The 22,146-nt window shown below is 38.9% G+C and overlaps 1 protein-coding gene across 1 annotated transcript in view; it reads right to left on the minus strand.

Annotated features, from left to right (window-relative positions):
• The window catches only part of ctnna2 (catenin (cadherin-associated protein), alpha 2), a 303,010-nt gene extending 281,087 nt beyond the window's left edge, over positions 1 to 21,923 (minus strand). The window contains exons 1-2 of the mRNA XM_020930497.2: positions 21,648 to 21,923; positions 12,535 to 12,641 (exon numbers count right to left, since the gene is read on the minus strand). Coding sequence (XP_020786156.1) covers positions 12,535 to 12,636 — 102 coding nt within the window. The 5' untranslated portion in view covers positions 12,637 to 12,641; positions 21,648 to 21,923. The remainder of the gene's footprint in view (positions 1 to 12,534; positions 12,642 to 21,647) is intronic.
• Positions 21,924 to 22,146: the final 223 nt, after the last annotated feature.

A 22,146-nucleotide genomic window follows, 5' to 3' on the forward strand; every position in this document is an offset into this window, starting at 1 on the left:
GGGAACAGAGGGGAGAGGGAAGTAGTCCACAAAATATAAAGATCAAATTAAGCAAGACGGTGCAAACCCTCATTCATCCAGTAGTTGTTTGACGTTGAAGTATTCAGAGGTGCTCATCTGGTTGCATCGCAGTCCAAATTACCAACGTTGAATCCTTCACTACACAAAATTAAGCAAGCTAACTTGCATTTATGGATTTAATGAGACAAAGATGAGATGCAGTAAAACCTGAAGTGCATCAAAATGTGGCTTAATATAAATAACTAATCTTAAGAAGGTCTGCCTGACCCTCTGACGGCTGGTACATGACCCACAGTGCCATATTTAGCATCATTCTATTAGAAATATGCCCTATGTGCACACTATGTCGTGGTTGAGATGCTCATGTTGTTCAAACTGAAAAGTAAAATTAAAACACAAAAGAACAGAAATATCTAGTACACTAACAAACAGCACTTTTTTATATTGAAGATTGTACTGCAAGTTTGTTTTACTTTTAATTAAACATTTTTATTAGAGATAGACCTATATTTAGACTTTTAAGCATATTTATCCCTTTATCCCTTCCAGCACAGGCCGATATTTTGTTTTGGTCAATCTGCTGCCTAAAAATAAACACAAAGATTCATTTTAACACTTTAATATGAAGCAAAAACTGCACAAAATGTCACTGTACAGCCATGGGTTTGTGGTAAAAAAGGGCTGTGGGGACTTTCTAGTAAATTTAAATAGGATAATTAGAGGAAAAAAAAATAAAAATCGGCTCTGTATACTTTCCCAAAAATACTGGCAGAGCTTATCGGCCATTACTTTGTCTAAACAATCAGTATCAGCATCGTCAAGAAAATATCCAAGAGCTCCAATTTCTGTAGTCTTTTGTGACAGTTGTCATAAGTCTGTAATCTAAATTTTAATTTTCAGGTTTCTAATTTCATCTCCTCATGGTAAATACAGACATGACATAACCAAGGAAAAACATAGGAAAAGCTGGACAATAGAATCACTCAGGTTCCACACAACTGCACAGTTTGCCCTTGCCGTTAATACATTTGATGGACTTTAGACCAGTTATTTTTGCATAAATGGACCCCTGGCTTTTCCATTATTCCATACCTTAGCAGAGACTCTATACTAGCTCGATAGAAGGTCAGCATAATATTTTTACTGGCTCAAAACACCTGTAATCTCCTTAGAAAGTACAGAGGCTGGTGTAGTTTTGCATATCTTTGAACCCTTACAGTATTATCCTTTTGCGTACATCTCTCAGCTCTACTTTAGCACGATCCTGGTTTATTCAAGGCATGGACCATTATGCAAGGAAGTACTTTTTTAACCCAAGTTTAACCTTAAAAACTAATATTTTACTTTAAGACAGACTTGATATTAAGGTTCCAAGACTGCATTGTGGTGTCGTGGTGGTGGTGGCACTTAAAAACCTCAGATAAAAGCTATTGTTTTAATGATTTACAATACTGACCACCAGCCCTTCGCTTCAACTGTTTTGGCATGTGGTCCTCAATGAAAAAAAGTTTGAACATCCTTGGTACAGTTGCATAGTTTTCACAGTACAACAATCAGTGTTTGAATAGTAGGTAAAAAATTAATTTATAATAATACAAATACTCATGATCATTAAAAGCATATGCAGACACCCAATATCAACAAATACTAGAACAGAGACTGAAAATAATTTCCTTTAAACACATCATTAAGTTTTGTTATTTATTATTTCAAGTAACTACAGAACAAATTACGAGGTGTTTTGAGCCAACATTATCCACTAAAATATTATTACACCAATTTATAGACTAAAATGGGATACTAATACAGAACCGATCCATCAAAATTTTAAATATCAGTGCCAATATCTGATTCCGGAACCATATCGGGGCATCCTGAGTCACAGTTAAGTTGAGATGATTTGTGCAGGAGCAGAGTTGTGGTTATTATTTGTGCAGTTCTGTGCATCCCTGTCTCAAGGTCCACACAAACAATGTGCACAGAAAAAAAGACAGCTCCACAGCGACAGCAGCAGTAGTAGTAGTAGTAGCAGTATTAGTATCAGTAGTAGTATCAGTAGTAGAAGCAGTAGTAGAAGCAGGAGTAGAAGCAGTAGTAGTATCAGTAGTAGAAGCAGTAGTAGAAGCAGTAGCACTGGCAGTAGCAGTAGTAGTAGCAACAGTAGTAGCAATAGTAATAGCAATAGTAATAGCAATAGTAATAGCAGTAGTAGTAGCAGTAGGGCCCAGTCAAGCAGAAGTATACAGCAAGGCCAAAAATTCAAGCATATGTACTCTAGTTTATGAAACTGTTTACCTTTTTTCTGTACCATTTTTGGTTCTAAAGTTACATACGTTTTAAACATACTATGTATGCAACATGGAACAAAAATTATTTCCCAAATTTCAAAGACCTGCAAATCATGTAAATAAATGGATGTATTTCATCATATCTTGTGTTATTTGATCTTTGAACTGTTGGTGAAGGTACATGATTTTTATATTTTTTTAAATGTATTTAAAATGATAAAAATTTGCTTGGAAGGACTGACATATTTTATAGAAATAGTTTCCTTTCTTTTTTAAAAACAAAACAAAACATTATATTACATTATAAAGCACAACCACACAATTAATCAGTCATGTACATAAAAACAAACAAAAAAAAACAATTACAGATCAACCTAACAGTTAGAAAATTAAGTTATTCCATACTTTTTTTTTTCCCAACCCAAATATCAGTAAATATAAACATATATATACATATATACACACCATAAAAATACAAGATGTATACACATATGCATACATTAAAAAATATAATAGAAATAAATGAATAAAAAACAAAAGGTCTACAGAATAATCTCAATCATCTTCAGCACCATCCGTCAAATTAAGATTCCCTACGAAACTTTTAAGAGGACCCCGCACCTCGTCAAACAATTTCAACTTTCCTTTCCTAATGCATGTGATCTTTTCCAAGGGAAAAACTATGAGCATCTGTTTTACCCAGTGCATCAACCTGGGCCTACAAGTTTTTTTCCAAAACATTGCAATTGTTCTTTAATCATAATCTGTTCATTTTTAGTAAACTTGTGCTTTTTGGGATATATACCTAAAATAAATATAACAGGATCTGTTGGAATGTTCCTAGAAACAGTCATCTCCACTGCTTTTCTAACCTCCTCCCAAAAGAGTCCTATTTCAGGGCATTGACACATGCAGTGGAAAAGAGTTCCTTCAGCATCAGTGCACTTGCTACAAATATCTGGTATGTTACGGTTATAAAGGTTCAGTTTGACTGGTGTTACATATGTTGTCATGAGCCACTTATATTGCAGAAGCCTAAATCGAGTATTAATTAACTGTTTGTGAGCTTTGCTACATGCTGATTCCCAGTCCTCTTTTGACAAGTTTGTTTTGAGATCCTCATTCCATACCCTGAGTTTAGAGTCAGAGTTTTCACTTGAATTAGACAGTAAAAGGTCATACAGCTCTGATATGGCGCCCTTACTCTGACTATTTTTAGAGATGATTTTCCAGTGATTTTTTTTCGGTCTAGTTAATTGATTACCTTGATTGGTTCTAAAAAAAAAAACTCCTTTGTTGAAGGAATTAAAAAATATATTTTCTATCAATTTTGTACTTGCATATCATATGCTCAAAAGACATTAATGATTCTGAATTTGGCATAAATAAATCCTGTATTGACTTTAATCCCTTTGATGCCCAATCTTGAAAGACTACATCTGCCCTCCCAGAGATGAAGCACTGGTTTCCCCAAATTGGGGTGTACAAAGACAAGTTACTAGTCTCCTTAGCATGATTGCACACCCTAAACCAGATTTTTATCATATGCTTAACAATTGGATTTGTAGGTTGTTTTTTTTTAATCAGGTTGGAAATCTTATCTGAGTAAAGATAATGTGGTAATGGTAGATCTAGACCATCTGATTCCCTTTCTTTCCACTGGGGGGCATTATTATTTTCAAAATAAAATTTGATTCATCTTAATTGTGTAGCCCAATAGTACCAAATTATATTTGGACATTTTAAACCTCCCTTATATGGCGTTACCTTTCATTTTGAAGTAATATTAAAGTATTCAGAAGAAAAAAGCTGACAAATTATGCAAAATCATGCACCTTCTACTTGCTTGCACAATTTTTCCTCCGTTACTTTTCCCTCCATTACCATGACGTTTCTTAATAAAAAATCTCATTACTCAAAAAGTAAGAGGTTTTTCAACCTAATCTTGTACCATATGGTAGAAAACTATATGAAGCAAATATTCAAACCAGTTTGTTAAGGATATGTAAGTGAGAACCGGTAATTATCGCTGTTTGTATTTATTGCCCAAAAAGTGCTGCATATTTCATTCCCTCCGTTACCGACGTGAGTTTTAAAATTTTTTGTCAACAACTTGAAAGAATATCACAGGTTTAACTTTACCCTGTTGGAGTGCTAACTCTTTCTTACATTCTGATACTTATTTCAATAGTCCCTCTAGTTTCTGAATAAGAGCTATTTGAATGTAAAAAATCTGCCCCCGTTTCCCTCCATTACCGCTTGACCGGACCCAGTAGCAGTAGTAGTAGCAGCAGTAGCAGCAGTGACACTAGTAGCACCAGTAGCAGTAGCAGTATGTGAGGGTGTAGTTAAGTCTGCTCTAGTCTGCACTGACTGGACACAGAGCAGACACATTGAATGAGCAGAGCACTGGAGTGTGAGCCCATCTCTGCCTCTGCACACGCCAACATACACCAAGTGAATATACGACTGCTGCAATCACACGCACTGCATTACAATATAATACAATACCGTACAATACCACCGATATCACCACTCAAAAACACAGACTGGAGTTGTACTTCAAAGTGCAGTTGTAGGCCTTTAGTTATTTAGTCAGTAAACTACTTGTTGGCGACCCAAATTTGTATTAGTCAACTAATCATTTTAATTATATTAGTTTAGTTTGTCTGTGGGACAGGAGCAGAAAGGAGTAAGAGAGTGAGCTCAAGATTTGGTATTCATTTGTATGTGAAAACAGAAATTATGAAATCATCTAAATCATGATTTAAATTTCAGTGTGTCTTTATATGAATACATAGTTTGGTAGTACTTTTTTCTGTATTAATAGTTGTTTTTACATAAACTCCTGTGCTGTTATAGTCTTGTGAGTGCAGTTTGGGTCACATACAGGTAATAGTTTTGAGAGATTCTGTATTGATGAATTCTCACTTTAGTCATCATATTAAGTTCAAGGAATTGCAGATTTCTTTCTCTCCAGCTGATAAATTGGTATCCAAATTATATAAATGAAATGATTACTGCATTAGTACAATAGAATTTGAACAACAATAGTTCCTCCGCCCAAACTGCATGCTTTTTTGTTTTGTTTTTTGGTTGTCCTAAGAGCACAAAAGCATCCAAACTATCTTGCACAGCATATTGCAAAGTGAGAAATGAGGATGCTAAAGACAAAAGGTGCAAAAAATATAATCCAATTTGTTAAGATGCCAGGAACCATTTCACAGCACCATTTATCATGTTTATGTGAAAAGGGAAAACTATTATTAGTCTTGCACATTTACAATAAGAAATGCATGAAAAAAAGGAAAGTCGGGCTACAATGACAAGGATGACAATGGTGCCGTTACATTTGCTCACCTGCAAAGACAACCTTAAAGTCACATTCAATCTGTAAATATCCAAATGAGTCCTCAGCTGTCTGGTTTATTTCTGCATGGCATACCACGGGTTTTCCCAGTAAAAACCCAAACGTTTTATGCCATCTAAATTGATGCAGACTTCAAAGATGTGCACATAAAAGCATTCGCAAATCCCTTCCTCAAGTCTGAGGGAAGGTCGCGCTGATCTGTTTCTGACACCAGCTCAGAAAACGGAAACACAATTTCCAAACATTGTTCTGAAGAAATCTGAACAATGTGAAATTAAACCCTTCACAAATGATAAATAATGCAGTTCTGTCAATCAAAGGACATTTTTGTGATTTTCAGTGTTAAAGAAAATCAATTAGGAATTTGAAGCAATATGTGTCACCTGGTGGTGCCATAATCCTAACTGTTAAGTACAACAAAGTACAACTGTGCACTTCAACAAAGTATTAGTAGTACAACTATTTTGGAAAATAAAGGTCACTGTACACTAAACAGTGTCTGAGGCATAAAGTACATGAGCTTTAAAAGTGCCCATTTTCAAACAGCAAGAGGAGGAAGTAAGTAGTTCTTAGCTCTCACAAACCATTTGACACATTATTATTCGCATGAAAGATTTTGTGGATGCATTTTCTTTGTTTTTTATCAATTTACAATTGATAAATAATTATTAGATGCAGACAGCACATATCAATCTGATGTTGTGACAAGTATACTGCTTTTACAATATTCTCTATGGGCGGAAACCTCATTGAAACTCATTGAAAAGAATTAAGTTGGTACCTCATCTTAAGTATTCACTAAAGTTAGATATGATTGCATCAGCGAACAGAGTTGGCTAGCAGCTAAATGTGCAGACTATCTGAGTCTGAGATTATCTTGCTCCATCTCTCGCTTTCATCCTGTTCCTCGTGATGCATTCCTTCAAACACTGAACACTACAGGGGAGGACAGACCCCTATTGGCCCATTTAGAAAGCTCTTTGAAGATACCAAACAAGCATTAAACACTATTTTACCACTCGCTCTATAACGCTATGTGTCACGGGTTCCATGTTGATTAGCTCACTGAGGCCAATAGAAAAATACTTACAATGCTTAACCGAGTGAATACATTTTGACAGGTGAACTGCCACGCCCCATTCGCCTTATTTTGTAGAAATAATTGTAGTGCAAAAGAGAGTAGTGGGACAGCTACAATTCAAACACCTGTAGCTGTCCCACCCTCTGTTTTGTCTCGCAATGCATCACGGTCCCATCAATGAAAATAATACATCCATAAAGTACTGCATTAATGTAATCGGTGAGCCTATTATTAACCACCAAGCTCTAGTTCAGTATATAAAAGAAAAAAGGTGGAAAACATGCATTCCTGGCCACAGTATTACAATGACTGCTGTTTTACTGGAAACTGTCCAAACATATTTAGTCTTGAGGAGCCTGAAAACAAACAACAAGGATGGAGGATTTTTATGCCCTTGACAATCTACTTTATACATATACTACACACCGTTTTCAAAAAAGATCTTTAACATCAAGTTTTATGTTTGCACCAATACAGTTAGTAATATCTAACAGATACTCAAATCCAAATATCAATATCTATATATGAACTGAAAAGGCTTCGGTCATTTTGAAGCATAAGAACAACACATTTAAATGTTGTGGTGAGTTAGTCTGAGGTGGAGTTGTCAAACAGCTTTGCTCTCGTTGAAAACTATTTGAAAAGTCAATACTCCTGTCAAATACTTAAAGCTGGTTGGGCAAAATCTTGTTGCCATAACACACAGTAAGCACAAACATCTTTACCCTCCATACACAGCACTTTAGCTCTTTCAGCTCTGGCTTCTTCCCCAAACCACAGTGCTGTCATGTGAATGGTCAGATATACCAGTGGATTCAGACAGATCAAACAGATCAGCAGGAGTAGGTCAAGATGGATTTTGTGAGTTTGTGAACCCAAAAACATTGCAAAGATTAATTTTGCTGCCCAAGGTAAGCAGTGAGTGCTTAGAAAAGTTATAATTCACACACCTTGAGTTGGGGTAGAACTACCTGAGGTCATCTTTTTAAAATAGCAGACCAAGGCCAGTGCACATTTTGGTATGCTGTGTAAGCATCAGGGGATTCAGAACATGCACTTTCCTCAAATGGCTGTAGCCCAAATTTACAGTGACAACCCATCCATCCACAGCCTCACAAAAGCTTGAAAAGATTAGGCATGACTCATTGGGTATTGTATAACAAATAGACCAAGAAGCTGGTGCAGAGTCTACAAAAACAAGCGTCTGGACTCAGATTTGAGACTTCTCTTGATGTGTACTTGTGAAATGATGCAGTGTATTTAGTGTGGAGGTGCAGAGGCTGCAGATAAGCGGCAGCTGTACATGACTGCTGCTCACAGCCCTGGGGTGAGCCATATGCTGACAGAGCAGGGTGTCAGAGAAAACAGCCTGAAGACAGATGAAAGTGGGCTTGAACACAGCCAGGGTTGACCTGCAGCGCTCCTGCTGTAATGAGACCACCAGATAACAGGGCCACTCTGCACAATGACACGCCTGTCATACTAATCACAGCCCGATGTCAAAATATTGTATACTTCCTCCAGCAGCTCCAGGTCAGGGACTTAAGCGATGAGAGTGTGAAGGAGGGGTTTGAGCCGAAAATGGCTGTTCTCTTTTGAAAAGGTCTAAGGCAATGACAGAGGGCCAATGGGGTCAATGGCCCATCTGATCATGCACTGATGCTACAGGCGCACAACACGGATTCACACCAAGCTGACACACAGTGAGAGTGTGTAACACTTACAAAACTCGCCAGCATCTCCTCAGTTCAGTAGATGTTTTCAACTCATGTTTAAACTGAATAAAAGCTCATGCAAGTTCGTCCTCTATCTAAGCTCTGTGACAGATGAGGGATGAAAACCAAGATTTCAAGAACGTTTGCCATGGTGAATCATCTCTCAACCAATTTGCTGAAACCATTTCCATATTGCCCTAATTCCATTAGCCTTCCCAAAATGTCTTCTTGCCATTTCTCCACTGGTTTAAATGATTAAAAAGACTGCCATATCAGCTGCCATAGTTTGCAGCATTTCAGTAAAGCCCCATGACTGGACACAGTGGAAGTCTGTCAGGTACTCAGAACCAAGAACCCTCCAGCTCCAGGGAGCAGGGCCTTCTTGTATGGATTTACATGTATGGAGCTACAAAAGACTTAGCTCACTTAGCTCACTTCATGTCAACCACCAAAAGCTCTCGGTGGTGGAAAGTGTATCCAAGAGGTAGAATTAGGCCAGGAGGGGTTCAGACAGAAAATCCATCGCACAAGCTTTCCCGTAGTAAGAACTGAATTTGTACAGATGTGTAACCTGCAACACGTCAAGAGAAGACAGAAAGGCGTTTACTCAAGACTTATGTTTGAGTCCCAAGAAATAACTGAAAAAATATCAATCATCCACATTCAAACTGCAATCATGAAACTGAGAGCAGCTAAAGAAAATGGCATTTCTTTTCTCAGAAGGAATACCATGTATATAGGCCGGTCACAAACAAATTATGAAGCTCAATATATTGGTACAGAGAAGTACTGCGGTAAAAAATGACATTGAAACTACTTTATGCTACTGACACAACAACAATAATCTAACATAATTCCAGTAAACTATTTTTAAATAAACAGAAGCGTTCAAAGAGCTGCAGCAAAAAGCTATCCTACACTCTACAGCTCAAAATTTATTAAATTACAACAAAAATACCCATAATCTCCCCACTTTTATAAAGAAAACATACACATGATGAATATTGAGCCCCAAATATATGGTCCCAGCTTTAATTTATTGAATGATAATTTCTTTTTTGGTAATTTTTCAGCTATATGGCAAGCTTTGAGCCATAGAAGGTTGAATTAATAACGTCTGTGACCCATTACAGATGCAAAGTAAGCAATAACGTGTTTCAAGCTGCTATTTATTAATTGTAGCTTGTGTTTTTTAAGAATATTGTAGAATTAGAATAGTTTCGTGGCATAAATCTGCCCTTGGGTTATTGCAAAAGTGGTATAAATGTGTTCCAATATTATCCTTTATCATTTATAATTTCTTCAGCAATATATCGTGCTTGAAAATGTGTTATCGTGACAAGCCTATCCATACAATCCTCAAAACACACCTCTCTTGTAAATAACAAGTACCACTCATTTTCACCAATCTGCATCAGAAACCATCCAACATTTGCTCAGCTTCTTGTCTTTTCCAATCCCTCTAATAACAAGTTGAAAAAGTGTTGCTTTATTAAACATTATGGTAGGAGAGTCCTATTAGCGACAGACTGCCATGTTAGGTGTATAGTAGCAGTGCTTATGATGAATGAGGCTTCTAGCACTGTAAGCCTGAGCTGTTTACGCTTCCCCCCGGAGCAAACTTTTACTCACACGACTTCACTAAATCATCCAAATTGACAGAATCATAGAAGCTGGAAGTACAACCTTGTTCATATCTCAAAATCTCTCACACTTTGAATGCAATTTCGCACAAGATGAACTACCCAAGTTGCCTCCTGCGTATTCCCAAATGTGAGTGGTGAGCACATTTCTGTTGGCATTTCACAGGTTAGGCAATAGATCATCTTTAACTTAAATATCCATCAACAGCAAAATAACAATCGCATTGTAGGGAGCAGTCTAAGCGCCATATAGAATTATGGATCTGCTGGAGAAACGCGTCAGTGATCGTCCGCCTGCTCACTTTGAATTCTCTCTCAAAACCACTGGGCGTTGCTAAAGGTGCGTTGTGTAACTTTTTAAATGCATTTCTCCGTGGAGACGTTACTGCTTTGTCTGGAATGTTTCTCAGTATGGCATTAAACCTTTCTATCTTCACGGAGACGAACTGGACCAAGTTACAGGTCAGATCTGTGGAGAGGCAACCCCGCTCAGTCAGAATGCATGTTTTTCTAGGTGTTTTTGAGAGCTAAATCTAAGGTAGAGCTGTTTACTGTCCAGATCCCTTTTTTTAAAGACCTTTTTAAGACCACTTAAATGAAAATTAAGACCAACATCACACCCATTATGTAGGTGAAAAACACCACATTAAATTTTAATAATAATGACCAACCAAAAACTATATCTGGAACAGGGGTGATCACTTTTTCAGCATGTGAGCTCCTTATAAAATGACCAAGTCAAAATAATCGACCTACTACAAAGCCAAGCAAACTGTACTGCACTTAAACACTCTGTGCTTCTTTTTTGGACCCTCACCCACAATTTGAGAACCCTTTCTTTAAGAGAACTTCCACTGGCACTTTACAGAAAACTGAAAAAAGTGAAGAAAGTGGGTAGGATTTTTAAATCTGTTTTTTCAAGTTCCAAACTAGAGTTAGATTATCTTACTGGTTTTACAGTGGGATTTAGCCTCTGCACATTCACTAAATTAAACACACATAGTGACAAACACAAATTTGCATTTGTGCACTTTTATTTGGCAAACTTCAGCCACATGTCATGGTAGATCTGTTTTGTGCCAACATTGTAACATACATTTAGATTAGTTTTTGCTTAGCATTTCGTCTTGCTCTTCTAATCAGCACTTCTGTGTGAAGCCTGTGTGCATGTACACAGGGAGGAGCAAGAGCATGAAAAGACGAGAAGCAGCGCGCTGACGTGAAGCAGATGGACAGGTAGGATGTTTTAAAAAGTTTAACCTGCTCTGTGATACATGCTGGTACATGAGGGCACACGCTGTTGCAAACAAGCCAAGTGCAGGGAGCGTGTGTTTGTGATGTGCCACACATTATCCACGGGTTCCAAAAGGGCACACAGGCTACTTTAACATTGCACTGCAGTATACAAAAAAATAGGCTAATGAAATTTAAGACCTTTGTGAAAAAAATAAGATTTCGACAACATAATCTAAGACTTTCTAAGACCTTAATATAGGAACATGAAATTTAAGACCTTTTTAAGACTTTTAAGACCCTGCATCTACCCTGATGTCATACTGTGGAATATTTCAGGCAGAGCAATGACATCCATCCATAGAAACAAGTGAATCTCCAACCAAAAAGTGGCATAGTGCACCTTTAAAAGTAACACAGGATGTAAAGTACAGATAGACCTGCACTACATCACTCCTGGAGGCAAAAAAAACAATTTTTAAATCATGGGCTGAGTTGTGATGGTGGGAGGATGACACTTTTGAAACTGCTGTGACCTGTCAGGAGTATAATTAGTTTCATGGAGAGGGAAACGCAGCTTTAGACAGAATCTAATTAAAGATACATGTAAAAATTAATAGCTCGCTGTCCCTTCATTCCACTGACATTAAGTCATTGCCGGTCTGTCACTGATGATGCCTGCTGAGGGCAAAACACAATGTACTCAATCCATCACAAAGCACAGACCATGTTTTCTAACTACAAACTAATCAGACAGTCAGGCGCGTCTGTCTGCAGCCGGTACACAGGAGTTCACATGAAAAAGCACTGTAGAAGCTTCGCACCACTTCTTACTTGAGTGATAAACTGTTCAGAGGATACAGCGTCTTTTCTATCAGATGAGGTTTTAAGTCTGAGTTTTAAGATTTCAGAAAGATTGCATATTGCAAAAATGAGGCATAACATTTTAGACAATTACTATCAGTTGCATCAGTGTGTGTTTGATAAAATTCTCTGACATACTATGCTAAAACTTTTGAAGCCTTTGTAAGCATGTAGTTTCCTCACAAACATGTACAAGTGAAGAGTTTTTTTTAATTTAGTTAAAAATGTGAAATACCATGCAAAACTACTGCACAGTATGACACAGAGCATAGTAAATGTATGATCAAATGAACGTTGATGAAAACACACTGAGTCTTACCTGCGTGACCAGGGGCTCCAGCAGCCGCTCCACCGTCAGGGTGCGTATTTCCAAACTCTTTGGGTCCCATTTTAACAGAATGGGGGATGTGGCAGCTGTCATGGTATCTGTTGGGAAAATAACACAGCATTAGGCACAGCGCTGTTTAGGTGAAGCCAGTATTGTATTGGGGGTTTGGGCCAATCAGCTTTGTAAATACACATTTGTCTTTCAAACGATGGAGCCCAGGGTTATTTTGGGTGAGGCTGAGACAGGACGGTTGGCATTTGGATGGCAGTATGTTGTTACCGAGAGGATGCTTGTACAGTAAGCAGTTTGAGAATGGACCATCTGGGAATGGCATAGTCCATTGCCAGTGTCAATGAGGCAGAAGGGAATAAAGAATGTGGGCACAATGACAGATCTGGGCCAGAGGTCTTTCTCGACACACAGTGGTACAACGCAAGCACCTGGCACCACAGACCTGCAGCAACAGCAGCAGCAGAGGTGCAGAGATGCTACAATGCAGAGGCTCCTGTGTGTGTGTCAGCTCTGGACCAGCACAGCACTCTGCAAAAACTCTACTAACAAAGCAACCAACATGCTGACGGAACTCATAAACTCATTATACGCTCTCAAAGACACAATTATACTGTGTCCTGGTGTATTCTAATAACAGTATTTTCCCACTCTGTTGTCTGTGCGCTATGCCTCAGGATCAGTTCTTTGGGGGAAGGACTGTTTCAGAAACTTTGCTTCAGGATAACACAAAGCTCTGGGTGGAAAATAGGTCACGTACTACAGCCGTGTACAAGTTTAGGAGTGGAGTCACAAACCTTCATGAAGGATTGACTTCTCACTTATTTCAGTTTATCAATGTATTTAGAATGTGCCAGTTTTTGCCAGCTTGATCTTTGCTACAAGACACTGAAATACAAGGATCTGGGATAGTGTCATGCAGCTGTTTTCCTATAATTCTTAGAACACAAATTTGACTGGAAGAAAACATTCCTGTCAGTAGCTTGAAGCTTCTCTTAGTTATTACCAAACAAAACACTTTGCAAATGGCTATGTCTTTTAGCCTCAGTTTCTACTCAATACACTGCATAATGTAAAATTTTTGCAGAGAGGCAACTCCACTTTTTTCAGAGCAATAAACTCAAAGTAAACACAATAAGATTTTTTTCTGTATATTTTGAGCTAAAAAGTCTTACAGTGCGTCTTTAACCAGAAAAAATAAAAGTAGACTACATAGTTCATGATAATTATGTGCCAATATCCCAAACATATAATTTTTACTAAAGTTATCATTGCTTTTAAAAAGGCCTTTACATTTTGAGTCGCTCACTTGTTCCAGAATTACCTGCAGACACAATGTCAATATTGTGTGGTTGTCAATATTGAACTACATCTGTATTCTGTTCTGCTATGGCTGTTTCTACATTCAGAAAATTAGTTTGGAAGAGGAATTAAAACTTCTATAATCACTAAACAATGGGAGAAATATCAATACATTCACATCAGTACGGAATTAAGTGTAGCTATAATGGCACACGCAATTTGGTTTATTATTAGCAATGATAACATCACTACTCAAACATAAGGAACTCACAAACTGCAGTTCTATCAGCTGTTTCTTTTAGTGATGTCACATAACTTTCTATTCTAGTCTATTTTGATACTAAGGAAAAGGCTCGATACTCCAGAACATAACTCACAGAATAGTAGCTTCTTTAATATTGTGGTCATTGTTTTCTGAAAGGGTTTTATGATATATTTTTTCAGTATCAATATTTCAAACTACTTCTACTACTGTCTACTTTAGTTTTAGTTATTGCATACTATCTAGGTATAGGTTTCTTGATAATAGAATAAAATCAAATAAAAGTTTGTGGAAAAAGCAAAGAACTCTCCTAAGAATTATGCTCCACAAAAGCTCCCTAAATGACAGCCTTCTCTTTCAGCATCTGAGTATGCCTGCCACAAGCTGCCACCGCCAATAAGTCTGTTCATTTGTCACCGAGTGTGGGCTCTTCTTGATACGCTTTGTTTTTTATTGGCCATTAAACTATATTATTACCTCTGCTTCTGCCTCAGTCAGCTCCTAGTAGAAATAATGCTGATGATGGAGCCGGGAGACAACAGCTAACAAATGTAATTACCTCACAGATCCAGGTGGTGACGGGGTTTGTGTTGTGTTTAAATTATATTGGCTAATCAAAGGGCTACTCGAACTTTGAGACGGTTTTCTTTACTGCAAATGACTTCTCTTTTACACACTGGTTTGTCAACATCCAGAGGTCTATTACTCAAAGCAGCAACTCTAAACATTTTGTACGAGCGGCCGTGTTGGAAAAGAACCTTATATAGTTCAGCATATATCTGAACACATGGTTTTCTTTCTATCTCTTTATCTCACAGTGGTGGTGTTTGCCCTCAGTCCCGGGCTCTTGAGTTCATGTGGTGATGCAGCATTGGCACAGATCTGAACCTCTGTCCACACTGTGACAGCTCCAGTCTGCAAACTGTCATATCAGAGCTCCCAGACTCAGCCTGCACCCATGGGACTAAACAGGATGATCAAAGTGCAGCACAAGCTCACAGTTTTCACCATTTAACAACATGAAGCACATCTAAACACTTAAGTCATGGTCTGGAACAACAACAGAACAGTCAGCAAAAACATATATTGCCGCTACTGCATTATGTTGTTGTGTCCAAGGGCAACACACTTTGCCTGTGTCACACTGGTGTATGGTTTCTTGTGCTATTGTTGTTCCACTTAAAGTTTATTGCATCAAGATAAATGTAACTATTTTTGCAGTAGTGTTTTTCCCAGCATAAAGAGGAGCAAACACCACAGTGTGGAGTAGAACTGTGATCACACAGAGATGGAGTAATGAGTTAATAGTGCTTTCATTGCTGTCAGGGCGCTGAATGGGACCATGAATGTCATCTGACATAGCATTATGTCCCTTTGGCCTGGACACAATGGAAGCCTTCATTTGACAGACATCAGCACACTTTCTCCATGTGGTAGCGCTGTGATCACTGTAAACACATCACGCTCTTTTGTCCAAATGACACATCTGAAAAGGGAGTGGGGTTTCTGACAGCAGAGCACAAAGAGTTTGGACTAAATCTCATCACTGGCTCCATAAATAAAGAGCTGCCATGTAATTATGTGACATGTGGATAAAAGACTAAACAACTGTTGGTCGCTGCATTAGTCATGCTGACAAGAGCAGTGGGATTAACCCAAGTGCGCTGCAGCGGGCTGGGCCTGACATGAGTCCAGTGGAAGTGGGTCAATCCTAAACTTGAGCAGATTATAATCCCACATCAGACTTGGGGCTGGTGGGATGCTCTGCGGCTCAGAAGGATGAAAAGGACAGCAGTCACTTCCACACATGTCCCATATTTATGTCTGCACAAGACCAGTGTCTGTTTGTTCAGGTCAAATCCATTTGTGCGTTAAAAGAGGAAACACTTGAGCTAGACTGGTGCTCAATATAGTATATAGAGTAAATGCATCTACACAGAACTATTAATATGTCGCTTAGGGTGTATTCAGAGCAGAAAAGTACCAGTAAGTGCACTTGTTTGATCCAAATCAAATGCAGACTTTTTTTTGGGTTGGTGTGTATCGTATTTTCACCACACATTTGGGAAGTGGACTATAAACAGAAAACAAATAGAGGCCAATGCAGCCTTCATTAGGCTCTGATAAGTGTGAATTTAAAAAAAGACAGAAGCACTATGACGCTGGCTTGTCAAGTCCACAAATGTGCATGTTTTCTGTGTTTGTTTCAGATGGAGGCTGCTTGTATTCAGACCATAAGCGAACCACAGCGAAGTTTGTTTGTTCCAGACCAGAGTTCTCTTGTCTTTATTCACGCGTGAAATAAAGTCTGAACTTTCAGGGGAACCAAACTCTAGTTTATTTTAATCGGACTTAAGCCCATAGGTGTGAATAGGCCCTTAGTACACCTCCCACAGAGTCGTTGCTCCTAAAGTTCAGGCCTAGTCTCAAACTGTACGGTCTTATCCAAAGACACATCTTGAAGCCACACTACAGAAAATAATGCTTCATTTTGGGACTTGTGGAAAATAAGGTTAGTATTTTTTTTTTTTTTTGCAACCAGAGGGGTTTGGCTTCCTCTCTTTTAATGGGATGAAAAGAAGGCTTCTGTAGCTTCTGAATCTCTATCATCAATATGCATCTTAAACAGAAACAACCTGGAGACACAGTAACATTTTGGGCGAGAATATAACATAACGTGCATTTTCTGTGCATTCATAGAAACTCAGATTCCATCTTACTATTGCTTCTAGCAGAACGATAGGAAAAATAACATTTTATTGTGCGACAGCAGGCCAATTGTGTAGAGAAATATCTATTATAGTGCCTCTTGTGCTATGACATGTACAGATCATCCCTGAACATGTCCTGTACCAAGACAGACTAAGACAGCTGCTAGATTGCCTTTGGTCAGAAGGGTCAGAAATATAGATTTTTTTCTGTTGGGTGAAGAAAAGCTTCACTCAACAATAGAAAAGTTAATGCAGCAAGAAGATGGAGCACACAGTGTGGGGGAGGAGCCTGTCCTGGCCCCACATGTAGCCTGTGTGTGTGTGTTGGTGTGGAGGGGACACAACATCTCTGATCTCAAACATTCTGTGCGCCTATCTGCAAAACTGTTAAATGTCAGTCGGTGTAAAATATGAGTCCATTGAGATAGTGTTGTAGTAGTGCAAATGTAACAAAACAGGAGACAAAAACAAATCATATATAAAGTTAATGCTTGTGTCAGGTCTTCTAGTGGAAATGCAAGAGAGTGTGTTGAAACAATGCAGGTTATCTGTTCGTATCTGCTGTTTCAATAAGACAATGACATGTGACCATCTGCTGCTGACAACTCTTTGTGTCTGAATCAATATCTCCTCAGTGGGACAGTGGTAGCTACAGAACAGAGGGCCTGTTAGATCCACTGTCTCCTAAATGTTTCTTTTCATATATTTCAGTCAGATCAGACTGACAGACACGGCACTCTTTTTCATCAGAATTTTAGTCACTCAAACCACATATTAAAAAGGTCCAATTACACAATATTGACTTTCCTTTATTATTATTAGTCTGGCTACACATTCAAAGCTCAAAATGCTCTGTTCCACCTTGTGATGTCATGAAGCAGTAGTTTTCAAGTTAACAGCTACAATTTACCTTTAGTTCAGTAGAGATTGACAATTAAAACATTAAATTATCCAAATGATTCTAGAGAAGAAGTGTTTTCAGTTTGAGAAAAGAAGATTTGTGTTAATCATGAGTGAACAAAACAAAACACAACTCCAGGTATGTTTTTGACAAGGACAAAACATTATAACACAGATCAGAAAATAGAGTAATATAAACAAGTTCCACAGGTTTATAATGAATCAAAGAAACATGTTTCATTCATCATTCATCATTCATCTTCTGTGGATAATCCCAAGCAAAATAATGACCTCTCAGAGACAATCGAGCCTCAACAAGTGGCGGATCCTCTACCAGAAATGTTACAACAGTGCCCCTTTAAGTCATAAGCTTATTTTACAACTGCTCCCTTACAAACTAAACTAACCAGACAATTTCATAAGTAAGGACTGAAACTACTTTTTGCCTTTTACTGGATTTCTGTAATGAAAAACAAACAAACTCAAGCATCCAGTATAAAAAGTCAAACTATGATTAGTTACAATAACATTTAGTAGAACTTTGCACCATATTCCATCAATCTCACAAAGTGTCTATAGCTGCGTTCACTGCCTAGTATCGCCTGTTAGTGTCCCCTTACATAAACGTTATCCAACCACACCCACTCTCTGTGTGCGGCGCTCGCTGGATGGATGGCACAACTAGATTGATTTAGTGGTGGTGCTGCGCGGCGCGACAGTTTGAGCGCTGCACATCCTCCTGGTTAGAGTTAATGGGGTTATGAGTGGACTAAAAAATGATTAAGACAATGAGCCACTCTCGCTCACTGCACACACAGCTGCTGACACCAGACTTTCACCACTTTATTGTCCCTCGTGCAACAATAAAGGGCCTTTTTCATTCTGCTCCACTGAGTGATAATGGCACACAAGACAGATAGGAGAAAGTAGAACATAGTAGGATTTGCGCAGCTAGCATCTGGTGGATATAGCCCCATAAGAGACAAAGGAATGGATCTAAAATACATATTGTTCTGAATGTGGGCGGGTATTCAGCGAGCATTCACAAGGACAGCTATATCCCGTGGTCACTTTCTTCTACCGCCATTATAGATCCTATGTTTCAGACAGGGAAGTTATTATAGCAGGAGCACCAGACCTATTCATTTGCACTTTTCTAAAACTTTGAACAGAGTGAAAGTGCTCCACAAAGCTGCGGCAGAGGTAATGGTGTTCCAGCGCGTGGGGGTGCCATGGCTACGACGTCAACAACAGGGGCTTTCTCGGTGCTCAGCCAATATCACTTCCTCTCCCGGGAGACGGTCGGCACAATGCACCGCTGACCGCTATTGACTGCATACTTTCACACATAAATTATGGAGAAATCATGGAGAGGAAGAATATGTGAAGATTTCCAACTATACTTATTTCAGTTGTAAAATAGAAAGAATACGCTACTACGGGGTGCACAAACTCGGAAAACAAACACTAACGTAAACAATGAAAAGAGTAACTACAATATGGACTTATTGTTGAATATATCAAAGTTGGGACATATATTTTGGGGCTCTAGATGTATCAGTGTACATTTTCTTTGTAGAAGTGGGGAGATCTATTGTAATACAATGCAATTTGAGTTGTAAAAGGTTGAATCTGTGACTTCTCTGGCTAATTATTAGTACATTCTGTAATTTGTAGCAGCTCTAGCCTTTTTAATAATACCATCTATTTAAAAGTGGTTTACTATGATTATCTTGCAAATTGTTGTATTGTATTAGTGGCATAAAGTAGTTTAAATATTATTGTTTATAGCAGTATATCTCTGTAGCAATATATCATACTTCAAATTTGTTATTGTGACAAACCTAACCAAGAATGCTTCATGAAATAAAATATTTTATAATTTTTGTAATTTCAAAGCTTTGAGGTTACAAGTTCCTCTGAACAGTCAAAACTGAGACTAAACCTGGAATAAATAAAATACAATCTCAGTGTACTGTTTCTTTAGACAAAATACTTTGGCTTTTAGATTATTTTCTATATTGTGTGGCAGGAATATTTCAAAATAGTTGCTTGCTTGATATTAACATAAGAGCGTGTTGGGTGTAGGTGTATGGGCAGATGGGAAAATACACATTATATAGAAATAACAGCAAAAAAGTATCCATGGATTTACTAGTATTGTTGTAGTATTGACTAAACATTTTCCATAGAAGATGGATTAAACAGATGGGAAATTAAAATCTTAAGAGGTTTTTCACTGCACAAAAAAGAATAGCATTTGGAACAAACTTTGCTGAACATTCTATTCTCATAAAAGGCGCAGTAGCTGATTTTACTGTCTTAAAAAAAATACAGAACTAGCTCATTTGAAACAGTTTGCAGAGGTCCAAAGTTATTCCTCAGTTACCTTCGGCATTCCAAGCATCCTAATTATTCACTGCAATGAGAAAACTAGACCACAGTTTTGCCGTGACGGCAAAGCTAACAACAAGCAACTCAACACACACTTTCCGATTATTGGACAATAAAAACGTTTTCTAATTAGATGCAGACAGCATGCAGAGCTGCTTACACCATTCATATGGGGACATTTTGTGTAAATATGTGGGGAAAAATCTGGTAGAAGCCTTTTAACATGAGATTTAAATACACTTTCAAAATGACCATATTTCAAAGCCTGATCCTCACATGACGTTTTAGTTTTTTGTGCGTAGTGTTGTCCATGGCCAGGCTTGACATGCATGTTTACGGCTGACACTTGGTATGCCTTCTGCCATCACAACTTCTGATTCTAAATACAGCCTGAGTGTGACGCCTCCAGAGGCTGCAGCAGTCCAGATCTTGTTTCAGGGGGTGTTGTCAGATACAGTGGGTCAACAGAGCACAGAACTGCACTACAGAAAGCAGTATATGATGACTAATGTCCTCATGACAAACAAGCCACAATGAGACCACTGAACTGCAGTATGTTCTTCAGGAGATCTTTCATCTATGAAATGTTTTACGTACTAGTGTTTCTGAATTAAATATTAATACTAAAAATACTAAAAACTAAAGTCACAGTTGGGATAAAATTAAAATAACTACAATCTTTCAAACAGACAAGGCCTACACCATGTTGATTAATGATGGTTCGATCAGTTGTAGCTTAAAGTGGCCTTGAGCCACATGAGACAATGGGTAATGGCAGTGCCAGATCACAAAGCAAAAAGGACTGCTCTGATGCTTTATCTCCCAGAGCTGAGGAGGAGACCTGGGACACTGTGGAACTATTAGTCTGATCAAGTTTGCAAAAGGCGCGTGGGTAAGACTGTTCCAAAGAGGGAGGCAGGTGTTGGACAAAGAGCTCCAGAGCCCGTCCACACCACACAGTCTGTGGTCCACACACAGTCTGTGGTCCACACTCACAGGACTGTGGACATGGCGGACAAACATCGGCTGTAAACAGCGCTGATTGCTCATTAACAAAGACCCAGACCTGTGTGGGACAGTGATTTGACGCGCACGAGTGTTGGGCTAGCAGTGCTAGTGTGCTAACATAGCAGCTTAGCATTAGTCTGCCCGAGTGCTCCTCCACAGAGCCGGGGAAGTCCTTCAGCACTGGCTCCCTGGATAGCTCAGCCTCCATGCAAAGAACATTAGCAGGTGCTGTGATTTAGCTAAGCAAGACTAAGGCAGCTCCGCAAACAGCTGAAGCTGAACAAAATGAACGTTTCATACACTGAAGTGTTGACTATATTTTAGACATTTTCCCAGTCCCTCGCCAAAGCACGTTGTTAATAAAAAGCCGGACCTCGCCTTAGCTAACGCTAGCAGTAACATGAGAGCAGCGCACTCGGTGCAGCAGCAGCAAGTGTATGTATGCTACCCACAGATCCATGATGCTACCAGACAGTTAGCACAGACCCCAGCAGCATCCTACCCTACCCCGTACGTACCGCACTCTGCAGGAGATCACTCTTCTTGTACGGCTGTGAACTCAGTGAAACGCCGGTATTCCCACTAAAATAGTCCTCTTCTTGAAATATTCCACTCGGAATAGTGGAAATTCCTCAATCTGGACGCTTTCCTCAATGATGTGGTGCTGAAGCTGAATGAGGCTACACGCTTGTGTCGGTGTTACGGAAATGCCTCCTCCTCCTACAGCTCGCTGCTAAATAATGCCCCTCCCAGCGCTCCGACTGCTGTATGGAGAGAGCAGGTGCAACTGAGGGTGCGCCAGGCACGGCTCACTCTGCGATATAGTGCGCCGGATAGTGCGCCGGGCTGGTCCAGGGGCTCGGCAAATCAGGGGCGGCTCCGTCATTCACGCATGCGCACTCGCTGTGTGAGGATGCGCCCGTGGCCACACAACAGATGCAGGGTGATGTCCTGTGGCTTTTAATGTACAGAAAAGCAACAGTAGCATCTAAAGATGACAAATGCAGTTAAAAAATA

Source organism: Boleophthalmus pectinirostris, unplaced genomic scaffold, assembly GCF_026225935.1.
Source record: "Boleophthalmus pectinirostris isolate CB_2022bp ecotype Guang Dong unplaced genomic scaffold, ASM2622593v1 HiC_scaffold_22, whole genome shotgun sequence".
Classification (NCBI taxonomy): Eukaryota; Metazoa; Chordata; class Actinopteri; order Gobiiformes; family Gobiidae; genus Boleophthalmus; species Boleophthalmus pectinirostris.